General features: G+C 43.5%; 1 protein-coding gene across 2 annotated transcripts; it reads left to right on the forward strand.

The window, feature by feature from the left end:
• Positions 1–60: 60 nt before the first annotated feature.
• Positions 61–24,435, forward strand: THSD1 (thrombospondin type 1 domain containing 1). 2 transcript variants are annotated; one of them, XM_069881663.1, is made up of 5 exons: positions 62–144; positions 1,923–2,062; positions 7,544–8,509; positions 16,995–17,153; positions 21,836–23,443. In XM_069881663.1, the coding sequence occupies exons 2-5, from the start codon at positions 2,005–2,007 to the stop codon at positions 23,218–23,220; spliced, it is 2,568 nt and encodes an 855-aa protein (XP_069737764.1). In that variant the 5' UTR covers positions 62–144; positions 1,923–2,004; the 3' UTR covers positions 23,221–23,443. The 2 variants fall into 2 exon arrangements, with proteins under 2 accessions (XP_069737772.1, XP_069737764.1); XM_069881671.1 differs by lacking the exon at positions 16,995–17,153 and having other exon boundaries at positions 61–144; positions 21,836–24,435.
• The last annotated feature ends 1,364 nt before the right edge of the window (positions 24,436–25,799 follow it).

Genomic DNA, 25,799 nt, shown 5'->3' on the forward strand with positions numbered 1-25,799 from the left:
ATGATACACGGAAAGAATGCCATCCCGGAGATGATGCTGTGCCTGTTGCTGGTAGCTGGAGGCAGTTATGTGGTGCCTGCCCGGGAGGCAGGCTGGTGCTCCACTGACTTCTGCTAGCAGCCCGCCCCTGTCTTCAGGCATAAGGTTTGTCTTCCTGTAATTTACAGTATCAAGTGAAATTGTGGGTGGTGGCAGTATCACTATCCTTTCTAATTCTCTCTGGAGCCTTGTCAAGGTCATGGGCCGGATGATGATAATTCCCTTCAGATATGTGCAGCTATTATTGTAATGGGCTTTTTCTGAGCAAAGCTATGTTGTTAGTCCTTTCTTAGAAATTATTCTCTCCAGCCACTTGGCACAGACGGCAGTTTCAGAAGCTTTCAAATGACGCGTCTGCTGTCTCTTAGTTCAACAAGTCTTGCAATGCGATTGTTGACTGGCTGAAAGAGTTGGGATTGTCCAGCCTAAAGAAGAGAAGGCTCTGTGGAGACCTTCTAGCAGTCTTCCTAGTACTTAAAGGGAGCCTGTACGAAAAATGGGGAGGGACTCTTTATCAGAGAGTGCAGTGATAGGACGAGGGGTTAACAGTTTTAAACTGAGAAAAGGTAGATTTAGATTATATGTTAGGAAGAAATTTTTTCCTGTGAGGGTGGTGAGGCACTGGAACAGGTTGTCCAAAGAAGTCGTGCATGTCCCATCCCTGGAAGTGGTCAAGGCCAGGTTAGATGAGGCTCTGAGCAGCCTCATCTAGTGGAAGGTCTCCCTGCCCATGGCAAGGCAGGTGGCACTAGGTGGTGTTTAAGGTCCCTTCTGACCCAAACCATTCAATTATTCTATTCTGTGAAATTCTTCATTTGTGATTCTTCAAGACGCACCTGAACTTTGCTGTATCTGGTTCCTATGTTTTACCTTTATGTGCCACAATTTTGTTCTCACTTATGCTTGTTCCAGTGCCAGATTTCTGTCATAAAATTAGGTTATAAACTTTATGGAACAAGAACTTTCTTGCATGTTTGTGTGACAGTGAGCACAGTAAGACTAACTTGCTGGCACTCCTATGCAGTACGAAAGAACAAGCTTATATTTTGAGAATGATCCCCTTGAGCTTGTCTTTTTAGGTTCTCCCCCGCTTCTGTTTCTGAAGGAAACTGTTGGTTTTGCTGATGTCCTTGTGCTTCCAACTTGTTTTATGTGATTGTTACAAGGCTCCTAAAGGCCATTTTAAAGCACACGGACATAAAATTGTGAAACTTGCCAAAAGGAACTCTGCTTTCTGTTTGCTTAACCAAGGCTGCAGATAATATAATCTTCAAAAATGATGAAGGGAAAAGTGGAAGTTAGCACCTCGTCTCTCTGATCAGTCTGAATCATGTAGAAGGCAATTATAGGTCTTTTATAAATCTAATACGATAACTAACTACATTACTAGACCTGAATAACAGGGCAGTTAGAAGGCCAAAAATGGGAGTTTTCTGCTCAGTCTCTTTAATGCTTGACAGCAATTGACAGTAAGTGAAATTAATTGTGTAACATATCAAAATTTCTGATATTGATATATGCTGAGGTCAAAGTTACATTTTGTATAAAGTACTTTTGTATAAAGTACTTGTTATTTGGCTGTCATGTGTCTTGATCTTAAAATAAGACGTGCACAGCAGCGGTTACTGCAGCATGAAGGCAAATTGTTGTGACCTGTGTTTGTCGTTCTGGCTCAGGAGCTGATATTCCAGGAGGGACCATTTAATGTACAGTGAATTGTAGTTGTACTTATTCAGATCCATTGATACAGTTTTAGTAATTGTTAGGTGAATGGGAGAAAAGTGTCGATTAGTAGTGTATTTTCTTTGACTTCTTAGTGGGATGTCCTTCTTATTATATTTTATGAAGCAGAGTCAACACAGGTCTAATTTTTCAACTTCCAGGTGTTCTTGATAAAAAGTGCCTGCACTTCAGAACTGAAGAAGGACATGAGGAGTAAAAGGACCTGGGATCTCACTGGTCAGAATGAAACAGATGTTGAAAGATTTTTCAAATCTATTGTTAGTAGTGCTCTGTGACTACGGTGAGTATTAGAGTTACCAAGGGAAAAGTGAGAGATGTGTATTCACAAGGTGGGTTTGGATGGTGCTGTTTCCAGGTGATCTGTTGAAATCCGATGCCACAGAAGCCACCACTCCAGATCTTATGCAACATTTAGGTGGAAAAAGCAACTTGCACAAACTGCCCCTTTAGACCAGAGTAGCAGAAACCTTTCCTGCTGTAAATTTGCTCAGAGAAGTAAACAAGATAAACGAACAGATTTCCCTGAGCATCATTGAGAAACTGGCTGTGTTAGAAGCAGTAACTGGAACTCTGCTCTTTTTTAAGACTCTTATTCCTTAATACTTAATGAACATTGTGGAAGATAGACCTATTTTGGTTACCTATACCAGTATGGGCAGAACTGCACCATACAACTACGTGTTTCTCTCCATTAACTATAAAAGGAACCTGTGGTGAGTGGGTGAGATGTAAGCATCTGCAGTACAGGCAACCTCCTATGACCTAGTGACCCCCATCAGATGGACCTAAGCTGCCACTTAGACAACTTCTGAGAGAAACAGAGGTGTTCGTGCCTCTGACTACATCTGAAGCTAAAAGATGGTATTCATACTCATTCAATTTTAGTCATGTAAAGTTAGGCAATTAGTCAGAGGCAATCAATCTTGGTTGAGTAGTCCATGTACAAATCAGCATATACTGGAAAGCACCTCCAAGCCACTTGCAATCTGAGATGTGTGGAATGAGAAAGCACCTCCTTGTCACCATCAGCTGCCAGGGAGGGAGGTTAGACATCTAACTTCAAGTTAGGCAGTTGTAAGATGTCTACAAGCTGAGGCACATCCTCTGCATAGTGTCTTATCTTTTCCAAGAATATACTAAGTAGGATGTATATTTGGAAAGGAAATCAATTTCTTATTGCACAATGAATTAGGAATATAAAAAATGGGACTCTTTAATTCCTAAATAATACATATGTTTTCAAAAATCACATTCCTAATTTAAAAGCAGAAGTTGCTCTGACTGCAGAGCACTTTCAAACCATGATAAAGGGCTAAGTCATGCACTGCTGAAGTGTCTGTAGCATGGGAAAAATGCAAAAACGATTGAGTAGTCCCAGTTTATGGATTGAGCTATCCTAGCAGGTTGTTCATACCCCAAAGGGTTTTACAAAGGAGAGAAATGGACCAAAAATGTATGCAGTTTGCTCTTCTTGTATAAGTGAGAAAAATGTGATTGTAGATAATGACTGAATACTAAGTACACTCAACTACTCATGCCTGCTCCATCTCCACTCAAGACAAGGGATCACTAGAAGATGTAAAGAACCTAGAATTGCTCTCTTTTAAATGAACTTAATTACTGCAGAAGTGGAGACACTTGTCCATGGCTTCTAAGATAAATTCTTCTTTCAATAAGTCAAACTTAATTGGCTAAGTTAGGAACACTGCACTGAGTCGGGAACACAGAGAAGGTAAGTATTAAATTCATTTAACCCAAGAAGTGAGGTGAATGGTTGCAATAGCCACTGGTTCTAGGTGGGCCAGTCCTGTGGGCATTCACAGCTAGCTAGCTCGGTGGTAAAAGCTATTATTCCTGGACTTTACAGAGCACGGCACTGTAGACACTTACAAGGTGCAGTTAAAGAATTAAATCTCTACTGCAAACTTCGGGTGCATCATCTTTTCCCTTACTTCCAGTTAAGGGATAGTATGTAATTCAGAAGATTACTTCCAAACACTTCTGTGTATACACATGTTGGAGTATCACATACATAACTAGATTTTGGATAAGTATTTCAGTCATATACTTCACTGTTTCAGACCAAGACTGTTTTTTAAATGATCCAGTATGCTGTGGAAAATTATTATAATGCTAAAAAACCCTAGCACAAAACAAAACAGTGTTCTCATTTCTTACCATTTTTTTTCTGATATGTACGTTCTTCTTAGCTCTGTGCTACTGACAAGCCAGTAGTGCAACTCAAGTTGGCTTGAATACAATTAAAAATAAATAAGTATCAGAATAGCACCCTCAAGTAATTCTTGCTATTCAGTGAAAACAAGGATTTTACTTCTGGTCTTTTTAATTGCGAGTTCTTGCAAAGACTCCTCTGGCAGGTTGTTGGCACTGCAGCTGGGCTCTTTTCAATGGGAGGCCATGGTAATAAGCAGTAAAAATATACAAATGCGTTGAAAGCTGCCCCTGACTGTCTGTCCAAACAACTGGGACCGAGTTTTGGCATGTGACAGTCATGTATGTACAGAAGGCTGGAGAAGGAGCTTGCAGTGGAAGCTGGCTACTTCCAACAAATGCCTTTTGGACCATCATGAAAATCTGTCACGTGGGCTGTCCAAGAATGCAGAGTTCTTGTGTTAGTAACCAGAGATTGGGAAAAGAATGCTGTAAGCTGAGGTGCACCAGCCAAAGTTCTGCAGTGCTGTAACAGCATCCTCCAGTAATGCTCATTTTCCTCACTTCCCGAGTGATCTGCATTAAGGTTGATGAGAGCTACATAGCAGTCCCCTGACACCTCTCCAATCCTCCCCCACACATAAACAGTTATGTTGATTCTTCTCATCTGAGCTGTTCCAAATAAAAGAATAGTGTAAGAGAGCTGAGACAGTCAGAAAAGAGAGCAGGGACAGTAGAGCAGTCAGTACAAACATCAGTGCTTTTCATTACTATCACTTATTTTGCTGTAAGTTTACAGCTGGAAGTTAAAACTTTTCATGTTGTTTTTTGCCATGGTCTGATTTCTTTTTTCCTTACGATATTTCAGGTAGGTTGAATCTAGACAATTCCTTTACAGAGAAATGCATCATTTTGCCCATGTTCAAAGCAAGAAAACCCAGCAGCTTACAACCATTTCAGTGGGAAACTCTAATACAGCCGTGGGAACTTCATGCTTGTTAGAGTGCTCACGGCAGCCTGGGGCGTGCTTTCTGCTCTTCTTAGGAAGATTTGCCCAGACTTGGTCTGATCTAAGTCCTTGCAGATGAGTGAGTGATGAAGTTCTCTGAAGGGTCGAGCGTGCCCCGGCTCCTGCTGGCTTCTCTTGCCAGTCCCATGCAGTACGGCGTGTGCTTCAGCCCTCGGCAGCAGAGTTCCCCTTTGTTTGTAGTATTGGACACTAGAGCTGCTTGTCTTGTTCTCTCTGCTGGCATGCTAGCAGTAAGCAAGAAAAGTGGAAACCTGCTGGAGTTAACTGCAGGCCCAAGGAACAGGAGAAGACTGAAGAGCTAAGAGATGAAGGCAAGAGTTTTAAGAACTATTGTAATGGTAATGGAGTTAGGATAGTACCCAAGAGATATTGAAAGTAGGTGGTGGTAGGAGAAGGAGTGGAAAATATGGGCAGACACAGATGACACATCTAAAACATGAAAGAGAATGTGTTGCTGGGCAATTCATAAAGAGCCATTTTTCACAGCTGTTCAGGTTCTGTTTGCTACTCTCTGAGTGTCCGAGTTGAGATCTGGTTTGCTAGGGTGCATGTGTTTACTACAGCTGGAATCAGTGGGATCCTGCTTTGGATGCGTGAAGGAGCTTTGTATTTAAAATCAGGGCCTGGGTTTCTTAGGGCATCCACAATTAGTTGATACTTGACAGTTTTCACCTTTGTGCCTGTTCCTAACACACTAAACAAGAATAGTGACATCCTCTCATCTTTCAGAGGTATTGGAAGGATAAACTCATTAATATTTCTAATGCACTAATATTCTGTGATAAGAGCACAATGGAAGAGTCCATGGGGGAAATGAATAATTCTGTGTTATCAGGATGGATTTTGGATAGAGTGCAGTCAATAATACATGGGACCACCCATGGACAAGAACAGAGGAGCCTTATGGTAACGAGCACCATCCATCTGCCAAATGAAGCAGCATCTTGTGGAAAAAATAGTACTGAGTCATGCAAATTAAAGACTGGGTTATAGTACATATATGTAAGAGTATATGCATGATTTATACGTGAAAGTCTGTGCATGCCACCTTCATTTGGACTTTATGGATGTGGTTGGAGCTGGTTATTTTAAGCACGTTTTAGCTGCTGAAGAGTAATGGGGTCTTACAATGCACACTGTACCTCACTCTGGTGTAAATGACTAGAGCTGATCAGATTAATTTCTTCCTGAAAACTTTCCCTGCTGACAAGAAAGTGAATCCAAGGTGACTAATTCAAGTTGAATCTTGGAGTGGTAGGAATTTAATATTATGTGAGATGAGTCCTGCTACTCTTGACTGCTGAGTGCTTGCCTTGGCAGTTGCAGTGTTTTTCCAGAAAAGCGTTCTTTGAGGTAATCTTAAAACATGTGTAACAGATTTAACAAGTCAAAGTATTGTTAGTTGATACAACTTATGAAAGGATTGCTTTAACTGAAGTTTTACACTTCTGTGGCACCTTCCATCCCAGACTCAGAAGCCTTTACCCAGACAATTAATTAAATAAAGATGTCTCGCAGCACATTCTGTATCAGGAATAGACGTATACAGTTCCTATTTTTCAGGAACCTTTGTGTGTCTGAAGTCTTTAAGTTTCAAGCAACGCAGAAAAGCTATCTGAGCAGGGAACGGAAATGCAATCTTCTCAATCCATTGCTTTAGATATCATCTATCCCCACTAGTTACAGCACGTCTCAGGATAATTTGGTAACCTGCACAAACATGGTCATGCAAGAAGTGCATTTAAAAAGACTGCGCCATTTATAATAAAATGATGTCATTTGGACATGTTGCACCACATCTGAGACAAGAAAAGTGCTGCAGTCACCATCGCTGTTATTTTCAGCTCTTTCAGTCAAGTGTCTCTGTGATGCAAATGAGCAAAATGAAAGATTCATAAGAGAGAGCAAGAGAAGAGACTTCAAGAAGCATCATTCAGACTTCCTATTTTATTTAATTTGAGGGACATTTTTCATGTTTCTGTATTAAGAAACTACTGTCCTTTTTTTTGCTAAATTATAGCTAAAGTAAGTGGAACAACGCCTGGCCACGGTGAAGTGGGCTTTAAGAATCTGTAAGTGAAAGAAATTGAGAAGTCTGAGAATGTCCTGATAAATGAAATTTTCTGTGATTTTTTTGGGTTTGTTTTTTAAAAAGCCTTGGGTTTAATGAACATGTTACTGCAGTGGGCTTTGAGCTGCGCCAAACCATGTCCCTGCACAGAGTTGAGGAGCTTTAATTACTGGAACAGGCTGCCCAGGGAGATGGTTGAGTCACCATCCCTGGAGGTAATTTAAAAGACAGGTGGATAAGGTGCTGAGGGACATGGTTTAGTGGGTGATAGGAATGGCTGGACTCTATGTTCCAGTGGGTCTTTTCCAACCTTGTGATTCTATGAATTGCTAGGACTTTTTTTTTGTGAACTGATTCACTTAAAAAAACTTTGAGAAACACTTCTTAAATATCCACTTCGTAGATCTTTTATTTTCTTCAATAAAGTAGATGAACAACCAGTTGTCTCTTTGGTTCTTAATGCTGTTGTGAAATCATTTTCCTTTCAGTTCTTGGTGAAGCGGAGTATCTCCTGTTGGAGCGCCCAGGTCATGTAGCCTTCAGCAATGACACAGTATTTGTGCAATATCAATACTATACTGGTAGTAACGTGACAGCAGAGCATCCGTCCATCCTGTTGCTGTATGCCAGAACCAACGAGATCATTGCAAGAAAACAGCTTCCAGCAAATCAGTCCCAGGGGATGGTACAGTTTGAATGCTTCCATTTCAAGAGTGGTGGGGACTTCTTGTTCAGAATGGTCTCTCCCAGCGATAACGACAGTGCTGCACAGTGGAGCAGAAGCAGCATTTCGACCCTCCATGTGGAATGGCCTGTATTTCACATTGATTTGAACAGGAGTACAGAGGTGCTTGGAAGCTCCCTACAGGTTGGACTTTTTACGAATGAGCAGTTGTGTGCCATGAATGAGACAGTGGTTTCACTGGATGTGATATTCACCAGCACACTTTATGAATTTGGAAGAATAAGCTCTGATGAGACTCTAGGTGTTAGAACAAGCAAAGAAATCCCACTCGCTAGGTCCCAGTGGGTAGAGTTTGATTGCCCACCTGTTGCTCCAGAAATATACATCACTGTGTTGCTGAAATCATTAGAAACAGATTCCATCATTGCCTCCATAGGACCCATAGATCTCCTCCACAAATTTGGATATAGACTGGTTGTGGCACCAGAAGCAACATGTGAAAATTTGGTCCAGGTTTTCGTAGTCTTTCCACCATGCACATCTGTCAGTGGAAAAATTGTTGTCTATAAAGAGGCTCTCAAGCATCCTAGTCAAAGAACAACTTGGCTGTATGAAAAGACCCTTCACCCAGGAGACAACAGAACAGAATTTAACTGCAGTTTGTTTGATGTGGGGAAGAACAAGTACTGCTTTGACCTCTTTAATTTCTCAAACCGAAGCCGTTTCCCCACAAGAGTTAAGGAGTGTATGATGATCCAAAGGAATATGGGTTTGTACCGATGTTTGTTCTCTTTTAGCTGAAATCAGCACTCTTGCCTGCCATCGTAGGTTATGATAAATGGGTTTGATTGTGGTGTCCCCTATTGAATTACTACATCAGGAGGCTGAGAGGAGACCTTATTGCTGTCTACAACTACCTGAAAGGAGGTGGTGGAGAGGAGGGAGCTGGCCTCTTCTCCCAAGTGACAGGGGACAGGACAAGAGGGAATGGCCTCAAGCTCCACCAGGGGAGGTTCAGGCTTGACATCAGGAAAAAATGTTTCACAGAAAGCGTCATTGGGCAGTGGAACAGGCTGCCCAGGGAGGTGGTTGATTCACCGTCCCTGGAGGTGTTTAAGGGACGGGTGGGTAAGGTGCTGAGGGGCATGGTTTAGTGATTGAAGGGAATGGTTGGACTGGATGATCCAGTGGGTCTTTTCCAACCTAGTGATTCTGTGATTCTGATTTTGTCTCCTACACCAGACAAAATAGTTGCAATGTCATATACAGATGGCAACAAGATGGAGTAGACTTACGCAGAGGCATGCACAAGTACATTTGGTGACAGTGCCGCTTTGGTAATTTAAATCTGCACTAAGTTAATGCTAAGTCCCAACCAAAACTATTTGGGGCATTCTGAATGATGTGTCTGTCTAATCTGGGTAGAACTGAAACTTTGCAGTGAGATAAGAAGCTAGTGCAGTAGATCTGATCCATTTGATACATGGAAGGTAGGATTAGTCCTACCTAATTCTAAGTATCTAGAAGCCAAGGGTCCAAAATTAAGTAGTTTTTCAGTTTTTTAGTCAAGAGACAGGTATCTCACAAGGGTAATTCATGGGTATAGAAGATAACACGGACTGAGTCTTAACATGGGTGCCTTGTTCTCTAGCTCGTTTGCTGTAGAGATTAGAGTTCTACCTATTAGATACACAAATTTTGGTGAGATTAACCAGGATTTGGCCATAGCGAAAGACACCGTCATGTTACTTGGACAGTTTGCAGGTTTTTCAGGGAGCCTTTCAAGATGTGTCTCTGCTGCTTAAAAGAGACTAGGGTGCATTTTTTGACACAAAGCCACCTGGCAGATCATAGGTCATATTCATTTAGCTAAACTTTTCCTCCCAGGAAAGATTAGAATCATACAAACTGCCAACTAGGGACAGTCTGTGGTCCGTATAGTCATTTGGGCAATGACCAGGCACAATCTGGGAGAGTGCTGGTTGACAGAAGCCAAAACCATGTCCAGGAGTATGAATTATCATGGTTAAGGAGTTATCACAGTTAACTATGTTCACGAGAGACCTTGAGCCCATTCCACAGCCCTATTTAAGGAATATCTGTACATCCTATTTATGTCTATACATCTTATACATCTGTAGCTTCAGAGGTGGTGGCAGTCTATGGTTTGACGGGGTCTACAAGTCACAGTAGCATGGCAGAGGAAGAAGATGAGCCAAATGTCCTTCTCATTCCTCATTTGTGGAAAATGACCACAGTAATGGATGGGCTGTATGTGTATGAGGGGTTTGGTTTGGGTTAGGTTAGGTTGTGTCACCTGCACCCTGCTGCGGAAAAATAAGTGTTCTCATTTGAGGCAGGCTTGTGTCCATAGTGAATTTCTTTCCCATCTGCACACTCCAAAGAGTTTGGGTTGAAAAGTTTGAGGTGTACACCTTTTTCTACACCTTCTCACCGTGGTCTCCCTGAAAAGGAAGTGCAGGAACTCAAGCTAAAAATGTATTCTTGGGCTTCATGGTCAGGTCTCTGAGTGGAATCATCAGGAGTGCAGGGTGTTCTCCATAGCACACAGTCCAGACACAGCCTACCTTAATTAGGTTCTTAGTATGGTGTGGTCTTACTTTGTACTATTTCATAAATTCTGGAACTGTTAGCCGTTTAATTAACACTCTGTGCTAAAAATGACCCCTATTTTCACTACATGCTAAACTCGATACCTAGTTCTTCTCTTTATCCTAACTTCCCATCTGCAGTCTCTGCTGGCACTTTGTCATTCTTTAGCACAAGAAAGCCTATCTGAAAATGGAAGTATATTATTTTCTTAATGGAGATAATTCTTAAGGCAAAAGGAAGAGAGAATTCTAATTCTTTCTCTGTGCTTGGGCGGGGTGGTATGTTACACTGATATGATCTCTATAATTGCCCTAACAGATACCTGAGATATGACATAGATTGTTTCTGTGGCCAATATTTGACTGTTTTAATTGATGAGGTCTATCTTAAGCAATAACTCCTTTCAGTCTGCTTTGTTTTCTTGGGTTCACCAATAGCACCATCCTTACAACTGCAGTCAAAAGAATCAGGCTACGCCTGCGAAGAACGGAGTGAAGTCAGTAGCTGCCAAGTTAGAAGTGTCAAAGCTACAAAGCTGATGAAAGCGAAACCACACTGCATAGCCGTAAATAAAATGTCAACCTGAAATTAATTAGACTGCAGCACATCTGACTTCATGCCTGTATCTGTGAGACTTCAAAGCCCGCAGGCAGTGTTTGAAAGGAGCGGAGTGTTCTGGCAGGGGTGCATCAGCCTGAAGCCACAACAGAGTGAACCTGTGCTGCCTGTGAAGGCTGCTGTTTCAGAAAGCCCTTTCCTGGGCTTGGGAGTGTCTCTCATCCTGGTGCAGGACGCTGTGCATGGACCCAGATCCATGATAGCTGCTCATATAAAACATGCAGCTGCTGCACAACAAGCACTTCTCCACAAGTCACTTATTTTCTGCTTTAGATTTCCTGAACTCACTTTAAGGCAAAGAAAGATGGTAAATCCTGTAGTTTGGGCTCCTGTGCAGCATGGGCCATCACTTTTCATCCAGTTACCGTCGTGCTGAGTCCCACTACTAGTCTTTGTGTTTGACCGCCACTTATCCTCCAGAAACTTATGCAGGCACCTCGAAAGAGAGACCCTTCTGGTACTTTCTCTCAATACTCTACCTGATTTTTTTTATATATATATATAAAAAAGGGAAACTTTGTGTGTTTCATAACTAATGGTTGTCTAGCTTCATTCTCTAGTGACTGGCTTTTACTCTGCTGCTCTCTGTTAGAGGAGACAGCTGTTTTCTAAGCACTGTCTTTCCCCTGCAAAAGGTGTTTGCACATCCAGATTACCTCAGTACTTCCAGATAATCTCACTGTTCTTTTTAATAAACTGGAAAGATTAAGTCTTCAGTTGGAAGGTATTTTCTTCAAGATTTTATTAATTATCTGGCTTTTTTTTTGCTCCGTTTCCTTTTTTTTAAAACATTCCTTTTATGAGATGACAGGTTTACTGGCTTTGGGTGCTCTGTTCTGATGTCCTCCTCACCAATGCCCCTTGAGCAGCTACTTACTGCTTCTGTGCTTTAATTTCCACCAACATTTAGTCTGCCATGCTACGGGTACAATTTGTATTTCTTCTTCCTACATTTTGCCTTTTCCTGAGCTACTGTCCACCTTGCTTGAGTTATCCTAACTTAGCAAGTAACCTACATTGCTTCATACAACCACACTATTTACTTATGTCATCACAAGTGACATATTTTCTCAGTAATGGTTTTATATTGTATTTATTTTTGCATCAACTAGGCAAGCACTGTACATCACTGAGCCTTATGCTAATCCTTTCGGGATCTCTCCAAACGCATTCCTACTTGAGGTTCTGTTGACAATTGAATATCAAATCTGTCAGTCAGCCAGTTCTTACTTCATTTAGCATATGTTTTATTATTACGAAGCAGAGATACCATCTTGTAAAATATCAAAGCTCCTAGATCATTAAAATTATCTTCATCCAAACCACAGAGGGTGAGATAAAAGAAGATTATTTTGCCATACTAATTTTGAATAGATCGGCCACCGGTCATATTCCTGACCCTTCATCAGTCCTGCTCTTTAATCCTCATCCCAGCCAGGTTTAGTCCAGCCTGAGGAACAGGAATATGACTTGTAGGAAGAAGAAAGCTCCCAGTGGCCCTGAATGGGCTAGGACAGCAGCTCTCCAGCCCAGGCCATTGGCTTCAGAATGAGTGTAGTAAAAAAACTGCTATCAAAGACTGTGAATATGTCTGTTAAAGGTGGGGAATGCATCTGTTAAATGTGAGCCGGCACTTGTGCAGCTTCCTGTAGACTCCAGCTGGAGAACGTGTGAAAAAAAATAACGGTGAGATGTGAGTCACTTTATTCATCTCAGTGGGGTGTTAACTGTTTCACACAGGTGACTTAGAGTCATACACCTATATTTTCCCTGTGTTTGACAGGATTATTTGAATGTCTGAGGTAGGAAACTTCGTTAGATCATCTTACCCAGCAACAGACCTATTGCAGGCTCATTCTTTTCCACGCATTATCCTGTGCTTTGCTCATCAGGGATTTAAGTGTCCTCAGCAGTGAGACTTCTGTACTTCTTAGAAGGATGTTCCATGTCCTAGCTTGTATTCCACTTGAAACATTTGGGATGAGACTGATAAAATTAATCAGAAATGTTACAGCGTAGAAATGGGCATATTTTGTTCATGTTTCTGGTGTTAATTAGCTTTCTTTTACAGTTCTTAGCTACAGAGACTGTTTTCAACTTTGGTGTGACTCCCAGTGAAATCTCTTGCACTTGCCAACAGCAGAGATGAATTCTGTTCATCTGACTTTTGCTGTCATAAAAAAGCTATCAGGAGGTCAACAGGGCATAAGAGTTGTGGCTATTGCCAGCAAAGGGGACAAGGAAGATGGGGGAAGAGATTCTGAAGGGAAAAGAGGTCAGTAAGGGAGGAGGGGAGTATGTGAAATATCTAGGTGTCAGGCAGGGATATACAAATTCCATTAAATTCTTGATCCCTGAATAAAACTGTATGAATCAGACCTGCCTGTTATCTCTAGGAAAATCTGGGAACCAGTTAGCTCTGTTGCCTGGATCCATACCTGGCTTTTATTTATTAATATTTAAAAACAGGTGGAAGCAGGAGATACAGGTATGCCAGGGCTGCTTTGTGCCCCATCTGCTTCTCCTGTGTCAGTGAATGCTTCATTTTCATGCCCCTGGCATTTCAGGAGTAAATTGAGTGTTATGGACTAGCTGGGACAGCGCTTAGCTTCTGAAAAAAAGTTTTAGACTGTGCCTCCACAATTCTTAAAGATGTCTGTTTGTGGGGAAAAGACTGTAATTTGCCCAGGCAGAGTCTAGGTTTTCTTTCTTTAAAGGAACACTTGTCCTTTCATTGTCCAAATTAGTAACCTGTTGGAGCATGCCACTATTTCAATGCATCCAGGCTTTATTTCCATGGAAACGAAGAAACACAGAACAAATGAGAAGGGTGTTGTCCCAGGTCTTACCCAAACACCAATACAATGTCTGCACACAAACACCAACACAATGTCTCTGATCTAAACTTCCACAAATACCCTGCAATCCCCTGCATTTACATGAGCCTGTAAATAATTAGTGATCGCCCCAAATCACTGGTCTTGTTGAAGTGCTTAGGACTATCATGTGCATCAGGCTGGAAGGATGATGCTGAACACCCCTTGTTGACTGTGCCATTGAATAGCACTGCCTGCTCAAAGTCTTATGAAATCAGAAATTTGAGGGGAGATACTTAGGCACAGAAACAATTAACGGAGTTAATTGCATTTATCTTTCATGTTGGCAGATCTGCCTACTGTCAGCTATTTCAAACTAACTCATCAGTTAGATGTCTTCACATTGATAATTGATTCCTTAATTCTATGTGAAAGAAATCATGCTTACTAGAGCTAGTTTGCAGTGCATACCTTCTGATTTTCCCCCTGGCACTTTGACTCTATTTGTCTTAAATGAAGGCTAATCATTTTATCTCCTAGGGGGAGAATAAACTATGCTTGATTTTCTTTTACATTCTGGTAATTGCAAGAGGTTGCAGAGCAAGTTGCAGGGTTTAAATTTCCTGTCTTCTGCGGGAGCTGGAGCATTTCCTGCTGTCCTGCTCTTTAAGCTTTCTTAGCCCCAAAGCTATGGATGCCAAGTGTTTTTGCTAAGGAAGTCTGTGCCCTCAGCTGAAGCCAAAGTCAGTGAAAGGTGCCCCAGAGCAATGGGCACATCGTAAGTTTGACGTCTAAGTTAGAAAATTACTCATCCTAAATGTTCTTGTACGTTAAAGCCCACAGGCATCATGTGGAGGCTGCCGAGCACTCTCCACCATCACCAGTGTTAGCACTGGAGGCAACCAGAACCTTTCTGTTTCTGGCTTTGTATCTGGCTGTAATTAACAGAAGTTTAAACGTGCAGGGAATTGGAGAGAGGGAAATGAACTAATTCACACACTGGAATTTATGGCAGGAGCTCACCAAGCTGCTCACATAAAGTTTGCTACAAGGAGGTGGGTGCTTCTACAGTTAGCTTACCTCCCTCTGCCAGTGATAAAGGACACTGATGAAGTCTTTAATGATACTGATATGAAGAAGAGTGTTGTGAGATCCCTAAATACTGGAATACCAGAGTCTTTTGAAGTAAGGATCAGAGGGCCCTCGACTGACTATTGATTATGGCCATTTTTCTTGCTGCCCTCACTAACAGCAATTCTCACTAGCTGATATGATTTTGCAACTGTCCAGGGTCTGTACCTTTAAGGGACTCCCTCCTCCATCAAGCTTCTCTAGTTCCCCCTCCTTGGCATCCTCTAGCTCTGTTTTCTACACCACACACCATCAAGTCTTGCTCCGTTTTGCATTTTACTGGAACTGGTGTGGCTACAAACTGGAGGCAGAAAGCTCAGCCTACCCCTGGGCTCCTCTCCCCTGCTGTAGCAGCTCTCCAGATCCTGAGACAAAGGGGTGAAAAGAGATTGGTGCACAAAGACCATGAAGTGAAAGAGAGCCTGGGATCTTGGATACTGCAGTATTGTGATAGAGTCAGTGGCAAATAGCCAGAGAGTTCACTTGGAGTTATGTGGGCTTGAAACTGTAGCATCACTGAGGTGTCTCACCAGGCCCATCTCTACTCTGCATTAGGCGAGGCAGATGTCCTCCAACATGCACGCGCTCAGGTGTGCATGTGTATGTGCCCACACATGCTTTACAGCCTTGGCTGACAGCACAAGTGCAAGCTCCAAGCCTCCCTGCCTCATCCTGCAGTGCAGGTGAATACCTGCACACAGGAGAGTAGCCCCGCTGGTTCTGTTACGGTGCTCGTGTTAACGTTATTCATACTGGCATACTCACAAAAATTTGTAGGACAGGGTCCAAAGCAGTTAAAATGTCATGTTTATTAAAACACAGCTGTATTTATTTTTGTTTGAGACTTTTAAAAATAATAACACATTATGAACAATACAGCAGCCAATATAGCATGAAATTGTAAAACCATTTTCAGTTGTGCAGCACTGTCTAGTCCTTTAATTTCATAAAGTGTTTGCTGATCAGGAGCTTGGTGGCAGGCTAGCAGCAAAGCAGTGGTGTGAGGTAATCAAAGATCATGACCTGTGTTGGCAGTAGCAACACCATACATTATTTAGAAGAGCAAACTTACGGAAATCTAATCTACATTTTGTGATTTAGCTGGTTTTCCACTTTACCTGTGAGCAGTGAAATGAAGTAAGTGATCTTGATTTAATTTGTGGTACATTTCAAAGCCAGGTCACTGAGTCAGCTGGCCCATGGGAGAGTCTTCAGGGTATCTGTCCTTAAATGTTGCACCTGGACTTGTGCATTGGTTTAGAATTCAAAGCTGTCGTCCTGCTTCAGTGTCACGGCTGTCAGATATGGGCAGGAACAGTCCCTATCTCTCTCTGGGTTCTTGCTGCTGTAAAGTTTGAGGGTTGAACACTGGATGAGGATGTTGTCTGAGCAAGAGGGATTTCATTACGTGTTAAAAAATGATAATATTTGAGGTAGCATTGGAACCTGAGCCTGTCTCCGTGTAAAGTAAATAAATGAACCTGCAAAATCTCATCTTAAGTTAATTGCCTAACCATAAGGAATAAAGCAATAGGGACCTGTAAACTGTCTATAGAATGATTCAATAACATGTTTGTGTGCTGGAAACATAATAAAGAGAAAGAACAATATTGCCATTTCATTAGGACTTGTGGGCTTATCCTCCGTTCACAGTCACATAAATCAAGAGTAAGTATACATGAGTCGATGGAGTTATCCTGCTGTAAAATCTCTATTTGTCAGACAGGAATTGGATTAATATATAAATTATGAACACATTCCAAAGATTTGTGGGTTAATTTCTATATGCTATTCTTCCAGGGAGTTCCTGCCAGCCTGAGTTAACAGACCGCTGTGTTGCTGGCTGGCACTGGAGTGTAAAAATGGAAAAATAAAGTGGGAGCATTGCCCCAGGCTGGTGGGAAGAGAAGCAGGTCCCTGGATGCTGCTTGCTCTTTTGGTGTTGCTGTTTGCATTGCATTGCATTGTTTGGTTATTTATTGTTGGTTTTCTTAAATAAGAGAAGGCAGATGGCTGTGTCTTTGAAGGTAAGGAGGTGAATGCATTCCTCATTGCTGTGAGCTTGTGTATTTGCAGAAGCATGGAGCCCGTGGCAGCCTTGGAGCCCCTGCAGCGTCACCTGTGGGGATGGCGTCCGGGAGCGCTTCCGAGAGTGCTTCACTTCTTCGCCGGCAAAACCAGGCTGCACTGGATCGCCGAGGGAGACTTCCTTGTGTTCACTGGAGGAGTGTTTGTGTATGTAGCTCTGCTGTCCTCTCCCCTGTGGTTGCTTGTCTGTGCTGGTAAAAGCAAATGGCCTTTTATTAGTAGGGCTTTATAAAATGAAAGCATCTGATCTTTTATTCAGTCATATTGATTTTGAAGAGGTGTCATATTCCTGCGGTTGATAGAGTTGGGCAGATGCCCTACATGCGTTTGTGGGACAGCTGGAGATAAGGCTCCAAAGCATAAGAAGATTTCTGCATGCTATGAGTGCTGTGAAGGGGTTTAAAGTCTCCAGCATGGCTGGGCACTGAGGAAGGGCTGGAGGAGAGATCTTGGGCAGCAAGATATGTTCAGTACTGAAGGACAAAGACTCCAGGCAGTAGAAACGTGTTAAAAAGTGAAAACTTATTAAAAGGGGGACCTGTGGTGTGGGGTTCTTACTACAGGAGGTTTCGAGGTGGCCATGCCAGGTCTTCCCCTGCTCCAGCCTGCCACCGCTCTTGTCTGGTGACAGGGTAGATTGGCTGCAGCTGACAGGTGTCAAGTGGGTGCAGGTGCAGGAAACCTGAACCTCCTGCAAGGTGAGAGGAGGTTTTGGAAGCTGCATGATCCTCAGAGAGTCTGGATGAGGCTTTGCTAGCACCATAGTCAGGTGCTTGCAGCCAGTGCAGGGGCAGAAGTGGCCCCTTTTAGCGGCATGATTTTGCTCAATCCACACAAAACTTTTGCCTCTAGCAAGCTCCCTGTGTAAAGGGAGGGTTCCTGTTGTCAAGAGGCTCTGCAGATTCATCTGCTCAGAAACTGGCTGATGTGCAAGCTCCAGTGCCTTTCCCATCCCACAGGTGCCACAGCCTGACAGAGATGGGGAAGGGAAGGTGCACAGGGCTGTGCAGGCTTCTAGGCTCTTGGGCTGTAATTTAACAGATACTTTGAGCTATTACGAAGTAAGAGATGCCTTATCCCTTGTTTTGGCTGCCTTCATGCTGCTCACTTCCTTGTGATGGTAAAAGTGGAGAGAACTGGAATGGAGCCAGCTAAGAAATGGACGGTTTGAGAATGTGGGGAAGTTGCTTATCACATAGGTATTGCACTGCTTGTGCCACTGAAAAGCAAAGGGCAGCAGAGGGGGACTATGTGTGGCTGGAGCAGGAAAACTGCAGGAGTACCTTTTTGATGGAGGTGTTGGCTTGAACCACTTCAAGATGTTTGTTGCGTTAACACCTCAGAGGTATCCAGGCAGGACTGAAGTATGTTGTGGAGCACTGTAAGAAATGGATTGTATTGAACAAAATCTCAGATGAAGGGAAAATATTAAAAATTATACTCTTATCAAGCCAGGTCATTTTGTCAGTGTTTGAGCAGCACTTCAGATGTTTTAGCAGTTTGTTTTTAAGGTTTATGATGTTCTTAATGACTAGAAAGTGCTGGCCTTGTGGGTCTGCATATTTTGTAATGATGCAAGTGTAAGCAGAGAAGAACAACTCAGGTGTTTAGGGCCACGGCTTAAAACTAAAGCCCTGCTCTAGGGCTGTTGTGTTCTCTACGCCAAACTCTGTCAGGCTGCTCGGGGCAGTAATGCCACCAGTGAAATACCATGGGGTAGAATCATGGAATCATAGCATGGTTTTAGTTGGAACGGACCTTAGCGATCATCTAATTCCCACCCCCCTGCCATGGGCAGGGTCACCTCCCACCAGACCCAAGGCCCCATCCAACCTGGCCTTGAACACCTCCAGGGATGGGGCAGCCACAGCTTCCCTGGGCAACCTGTACTGGTGCCTCACCACCCTCATTGTGAAGAATTTCCTCCTTATGTCTAGTCTAAATCTGCCCCTCTCCAATTTATACCCATTACCCCTAGTCCTATGACTCATGGCCTTGTAAAAAGTCCCTCCCCAGCTTTCTCATAGTCCCTTTCAGGTACAGGAAGGTTGCTATAAGGTCTCCTCAGAGCCTTCTCTTCTCCAGGCTGAACAACCCCAACTCTCTCATCCGGTTCTCATATGAGAGGTGCTCCAGCCCTCTGGTGTTGTTTTTCTAAGGCTGATTCTGAGATGTGTTATTCCATGCCTCCTGTTACCTTTTGGAGAAGCATTTCTGTAAGTACAGTATTTGGCTTGGTTCCTTGCCACTTCACCCTACTCCTCTGGAGCTCAGAGAGCAGTCCCGGTGCACAGACCTCCCTAAAGAGTGGTCCACGCTTGCAGAGCACGTGCTAGACACCTTGCTTTACAGGTGCAGGAGTGGCAGGCCTCTCTGGTGCCTCTCAGAGGTGTCAGGTGTGGAACTGTATAGGCATATGATAGTTTCCAGAGAGTTCTGCCGTCCTGTGGATACGCAGTGTGCATGACACATGGCAGTATGATGGTCAGCAGGTCTGGAGAAGCCTCAGATTCCGTCGAGGTCTCTGGGCTAGTTAAAAGTGTTTATATATAGAAAACGTATGTGCACAGAAGGCCTACCTCTGCATTCATTGTCTTGGGATCATCTGGAGGGATCACCTCACAGGGGACAGGACAAGAGGGAATGGCCTCAAGCTCCACCAGGGGAAGTTTAGGCTGAACATTAGGAAAAAAATTTTCATGGAAAGGGTCATTGGGTACTGGAACAGGCTGCCCAGGGAGGTGGTTGAGTCACCTTCCCTGGAGGTGTTTAAGGGACGGGTGGATGATGTGCTGAGGGGCATGGTTTAGTGTTTGATAGGAATGGTTGGACTCGATGATCCGGTGGGTCTTTTCCAACCTGGTGATTCTATGATTCTATGGAGGAATTACCTTGCTTCTCTCTTGCACACCATTTCCAATCCTACTGCTTGCACTTCAGGTGGCTTCCTTTGCAGAATTACCCACATGATTTAATCCCATTGAATCTTAGGTTACTCAAGAAGTGACTTGACGCTGTGCTCACAGAGTGTTCATCTGCTGTCTGATCTCAGGCTGGGAGTGTCGTTCCTCCCCCATCCCCCAGCTGTCAGCACCTTTCTGAAGCTGGCAAGCTTTTTTTTCAGCATAACTATGTTTCCAGCTATTAGTCCAGCAGATGGAGCAAATGGCTGAATAAATGACAACAGTACTCAGTTTAGGGGCAGAGGTAGATGATGTGAAGAGAAGCAAACCTAAGTGTCTATGAGTGTTTCAAATGTCGCTGTTTGCTAGCTGTTAGCTTTCTACTCCAAGTGATGCAGCACAGCATGCATTACAGATAAAAAAGAGAGCCTTTAGAAAATAGCTGTGAGACTGAGAGAAGGATAAACAATGAATGAATTGCTCTGCTGTGGTGGTACTAAACAGGGCAAATGCTGGTCCTGCCTTCTCCTCCAAGGTCAAGTTCTCAGAGGGCTGTGAAGGTCAAGGTTAATCCCATGGCAGGGTTTTTCAAAGAGCTTGGGGCTGTCAGGTAGCCCAAAGTCAAAGAAATGGGTCTCCAGCCCACTTAGCACCCTGCATGTCTGTTATCATAGCAGCCTGAGACCTTCTGGCAGTTGTGCATCCTTTGCACCTAACAGCTGTGCTACCAGCTTGCTGTTGGATGAGTGTTCTTCTGGATTACGAGAAGTACATGGCACCTGTTCCTTGTTATTCTGCAGATGCTATTTCTTATGGTTGGGCAGTTGCTGTGATGCAGGCAGGAGCACCTGGCAAGTTTTACAGCAGACTGTCCATTGCTCTGGTTCTGGATAAAACTAGAGAAGGAGGGAAGGTTGTTCAGTGGTTCAGTTCAAGCTCACACCTTCATGACCAGCTCTTATCAACCATAACTGAGCAGCCTTGTCCTCCAACAGCGTTTTCATTGCCTTATGAAGCTGAAATTTGGCCACAAGAGACTGGGAAGTGAGTGCTGTCTAACACTGAAATTAGCTACTGGACCAATTAATCAGCTTTCAGTCATGCTTTATTCTGCTTAGGGCTGCCACTGAAACATTGCAGATTGTGTCCAAAAAAAAGAATTATCAATCTCTCATTGGTTTGTCCATCTGTAATGTAGTGCCATGTGCAGCTGAAAGGTTTAAATAGGGCTGTGTGAAAGTTCTGAGCTGTTCACATTACAGACTTGCAGAGTATTTTTCCCTGTTTAAAGGCCCATCTCTAGTCCATGATAGACAACTGTTAATACCAGAGTGCAAGGGGCACCAGGGCAATGGTTGCCATCTCAGTTAGCAACCTGCTATGGTGGGGAAGGTTCTGTCCTCCAGGGCTGTGAGGGCAGTGGCAGTGGACAAAGCACCCACAGAGGACTGCTTAAAAAACTCAGACTGTCCCTGAAAATGCTGGCTCGCTGCTCTTCAAACTCACTGTTATTCTCACACCCTCTTAAGCCATCCTAAAAATAATTTGAAAGTGATACCTGAAGTACTAGCTTGGGTTGGTTTTACCCCTTAAAAGCATTTTTCACCAGGGAATCTTCACGTACGTCATAAAGGAAGGCAAATACTGTTATCTCATTTTACACATATTTAGGAATGCTTTATGGAAGGGACAGAACGGGCAAAAGTCACAATTATATTTAAAAGGTCCATGGAACCTTTGATTTCAAGTAAATAGGCCTGTTACTGCCAGTTTGTAGTGATGAGTAGTGAGTCATCTAGTGAGCGAGTCTTAATGGCAGACAACTTACTATGCTAATTGGTCACTTCTTTGTAGTAACGTATCCATCCTAAAATACCAAAATGCTGATAATGCAACTCTGACGGGCATGTGTGCTCTTTGTTACAGCTATCAAGACTCCCACCCCACCTTCTGTCCAACCAGGAGAGGACCAGAAAGCAAATAACATAGTCACCATCACAGGTATCTCCTTATGCTTGTTCATCATCTTTGCCACTGTTCTCATCACCCTCTGGAGGAAGCTCTGCCGAGCTCAGCAGTGCAGCACTGCCGTACGGAGAAATTCTGTCCATTCCCCTGGCTTCCGGAAAAACTCTGATGAAGAGAACATTTGCCAAGGCAACAAGCAGAGGGACAGTTTTGCTGAAGGAGGGGATGCCCCTGTTAACATTCCTCTGACCTACAGGCGAAGCCTCCAGTTTGCCCAAGAAGATGACGTCTCTGGTAGTGAGAACTTTCAGCCAAATGCCCAAAAAATAATCCCTCCAATTTTCAGCTACCGCCTCGCACAGCAGCAGCTGAAAGAAATGAAGAAGAAAGGCCTTACTGAGACCACCAAGGTGTACCACGTCTCTCAGAATCCCCTCACAGACACAGTTGTCGGCGCCACCACGATGCTTCCTCTGAGTGGGGAAAACCAAGAGGAGGCAGCGGCAAACAAATTTAGGATCAAATCTCCATTTCTGGATCAGCCAGCCAGTCAGCCCAAATTCCCAGGGGAAAGCTCTCACCCTAGGCTGGATTTTCCATTCTCTCAGGCCAATCCTGCAATGAGCCCTACTCAAACCTCCCAAACCTTGATAAGAAGAGCTCATTTCAAGCACCAGGATAACAGAGGGGACTTGCCCGAGAGGGGGTGTCACAGAAACCCACAGTTCAGAAGAACAGCCAGTTTCCATGAAACTAAAAAGGCCAGGCCTTTCCGAGAGAGAAGCATGTCCACCCTCACCCCAAGACAGACTCCTCTTTACAACTCCAGGACCAGAACGTGGGACCAAGGTTTGGAGGACAGGATGCGACCAAAATCAAGAAACACTAATCCAGCTTGTGAAAAGCTGGATCAGCCCCACAGCACTGTGCCAGGGTGTGAGCCACAGGGCCACGGTGCAAAGTGCCACCACAGGTCAGGTCCCCCAGTGAAGAAGCTGGACCTGATCACTGACCGCCAGCCTGCTGGTCAGGAGAAGGCAGGTGATAAGCCTGAGCCCAGCCGAAGTAAGAGGGGCCCTTCACCTAACCCCAGAGGTGTGTGGAGGAAGGAAACGGGCTTGGCTGGCAAAGATAATTTGCAGAGAGGCCTAAGTGTAAGCCCTGCCCAGCACAGAAGGGACAAGTGCCAGAGCTTCCCCTTGGACCCTGAGTTTGCCTTTTATGATAATACTACTTTTGGTTTAACGGAGGCAGAGCAGCAGATGATTGACCTCCCTGGATATTTTGGCTCAAATGAAGAGGACGAAACGAGTACTCTAAGCGTTGAGAAGCTGGTGATCTGAGTGACTCACTGCAGCCCTGCAGGAGGGGCGTGCGCAGGAGAGGGTCGCAGGATCTGTTGGCTACTGGCGGAGATAGCAGTGGGAATTGCGTTACCTCTGCATGGAGCAGGAGGGAATGATGCTCCACGTCTGACTTGTGGGAACACATTCCTTTCTAATTACTGGAAAGTGCTTCCATATAATTATTTTTTATATGTATATGTATATGTGTGAATGCCACCGACCAAACCTTTCTCACCTTGTGGACTGTGTACTAGTAGATTATGATGACCTAAAGCATCCCCTGTGCACTATCCTCAACCATCTAATTGCTGTATCATTGCCCATTTAGAAAACAAAACCTCAGGCGGTGAGCAGTTTTCATCATTTTTTCTGGTAGTCATTATTGAACTGTATTGATTTGTTGTAGTTGCTCAGGTAAGTCACGTGGTGGTGTTTCTTTTAGCTGGTTGCATGAAAGTGCAAACGATTGATGCTAAATACCTGGAGTGAAATTAAAATTCACAGGAGGGCATTCTTTGTCATTCATGACTTTGATATTTTATTTCTGCCAATATTTATACCAAGAAACCAGTAATGTACAAATATTTGCAGGAAATGAGTAGAAAAGGACATGCTACTGGGAGGGCAAAGAAAATAGATGGTCAAATTTTAGTCCTCACAGAAATGTTACTGCAGCATTTAAACACCTGTAAAAGGTAGTGAGAGAACTGTTGAATCAGCCATCCTTTCCATATTAATTTTTGCCTTTGTTAATTTTTTTAACATAAATGAATTTACAATAATACTACTACAGCAAGATCAAAAGAAATCATGAACAAAAGAAGTGAATAAAAAAAATATTTGATGAATGCCTGTTTTGTGAACAAAAAGAAAAATAAAATGGGTTGACAACATCTCATGAGTGCCAGAGAATCTTGTGGTGAAGTACAAAAGTTAATGTTGATGTTTTTTGTTGTGTTTTCAAGCCAGAGATCACAAATCGGTGATTACACAGTGCTGCAAGTATTCAGAGCTGGGTTGAAACCCCAGTTAACAACAGAGACAGAGGTTGGACCAGCAAGAATGACTCAAAGAGTTTGCTTGCCATTTGTTAGGATAACCATCTCTTCAGAGAGATTGCAAAGATGCAGGGAATGTCATTGGGCAGCAACAAGGAAAGAGGAGATGTTGCCCACAGAGGATGGAGTGAGACAAGTTAGGTTCAGGCAGAGGACTGTCAAGTTGTAATACAACTCTCCCATGAGAAGTCCAAGCCGACATGCTCTTTAACCCACCTAGTGGGTGTGAAAGAAAAAATAGCACGTGTTCAGTTCTCTGGCAGTAGACTGGTATCTTCCTCAAAACTGTCTGTGTGGAAAGCTAGATTTACCAGTCATCATTTTTTTCCCCAAATCAACAACAATTTTAAAGCTTTGCTGTGTGTTAGCTGGTTACCGATGGCACCCCACTGAATTGTCCAGAGGTAACTTGGCAGGCACCCAAAGGGAGGGCTTGCTGTGACAGCCTAGGAAAGGCAAGATGCTCAGCATTTGGCCACCAGACTCCAACTCCCACCATTTGAATGGCCTTTCTGATGGGTAACGTTTTGTAACTTATGCTGGTACACTGGATCTGACTCGCGGGATGATACGAGCTCCGTCTTTGTCAGGAGCTGTGCCAGCACGCTGTGTTGTCAGTGTTCAGCCTTTCAGCCCAGCGTGGCATTCAGACCAGCTACACGTTGCCATAAACTGCCAGATTGAAGTGCTGTTTAAAGCATTTGAGAACGTGTCCACACTTGAAGATTGATCCAAAGTTAATAAAATGCAACAAGTCTTCAAATTGACTTAAATGAGCTGGAAATCAGAAACAATTGCTGCTCAGGTTACTCACCACCCATGTATTAAGGTAAACTCCACCACATAAAGCACATTCGCCCTGAAGCAGTGATGTGTCAGCTTTGGAGCTACCGTACTATGGTATCTGTTTGTAGCTTTTGTGAACCTCGCAGCATGGGAGACTGTGGGGAAAAGGGAGATCAAATGTACAGCACAGCAACATTCAGCAAGCATTCCCTTAATCTTCAGTGGAAGTGATTTGTGCTTGGCGGTAGCCCTCAGACCAAATAAGTACTCTGCTAGAGGCATTTTACTCTGTTTATTGATAAAGAGCGTTCTGAAACTTCCTGGGGTTTGCTGTGAGAGTTGCAGGGTCCTGCACAAATTCCTGTGACCCCTGCTTCTCTGAGGGGGTTCTCTGTGCCACAGGAGGGCAGAGGAGGGAAAGCCTTGCTCTGAGCCAGATGCTGCTTCCTGTAATGTCGTCTCAATGTTGGATTGTGTTCAGAACAGCTACTCTAATGCATTAGGTGGGCTTGGGTACGTTTTACATCTAGGACAGCAAGGGAGATCCCCTTCTCTCCCAGGCTGTCAGATCTTGGCTTCTTTTTCTCTCTCAAGAAAGAGAAGCAAAGCACCACAACATATTGATGCTGGGTGCAGCCAAGCCAACTATATCGTCTGCCTATATATTGACACAGGCTCTGTGTTGTCTTTAAGCCCTGTTGACTTCATGTCTTTGCTTGATATTCCAGTATC

The sequence above is a fragment of the Phaenicophaeus curvirostris genome, chromosome 1 (assembly GCF_032191515.1).
Source record: "Phaenicophaeus curvirostris isolate KB17595 chromosome 1, BPBGC_Pcur_1.0, whole genome shotgun sequence".
Classification (NCBI taxonomy): domain Eukaryota; kingdom Metazoa; phylum Chordata; class Aves; order Cuculiformes; family Cuculidae; genus Phaenicophaeus; species Phaenicophaeus curvirostris.

Bases quoted from the DNA above. Each gene is read 5' to 3' on its own strand.
- THSD1 (XM_069881663.1), top strand. From the start codon at position 2,005: ATGAAACAGATGTTGAAAGATTTTTCAAATCTATTGTTAGTAGTGCTC. The intron at 2,063-7,543 runs GTGAGTATTAGA...TTTTCCTTTCAG, and splicing joins AGTAGTGCTCTGTGACTACG to TTCTTGGTGAAGCGGAGTAT. The intron at 8,510-16,994 runs GTTTGTACCGAT...GTGTATTTGCAG, and splicing joins GATGATCCAAAGGAATATGG to AAGCATGGAGCCCGTGGCAG.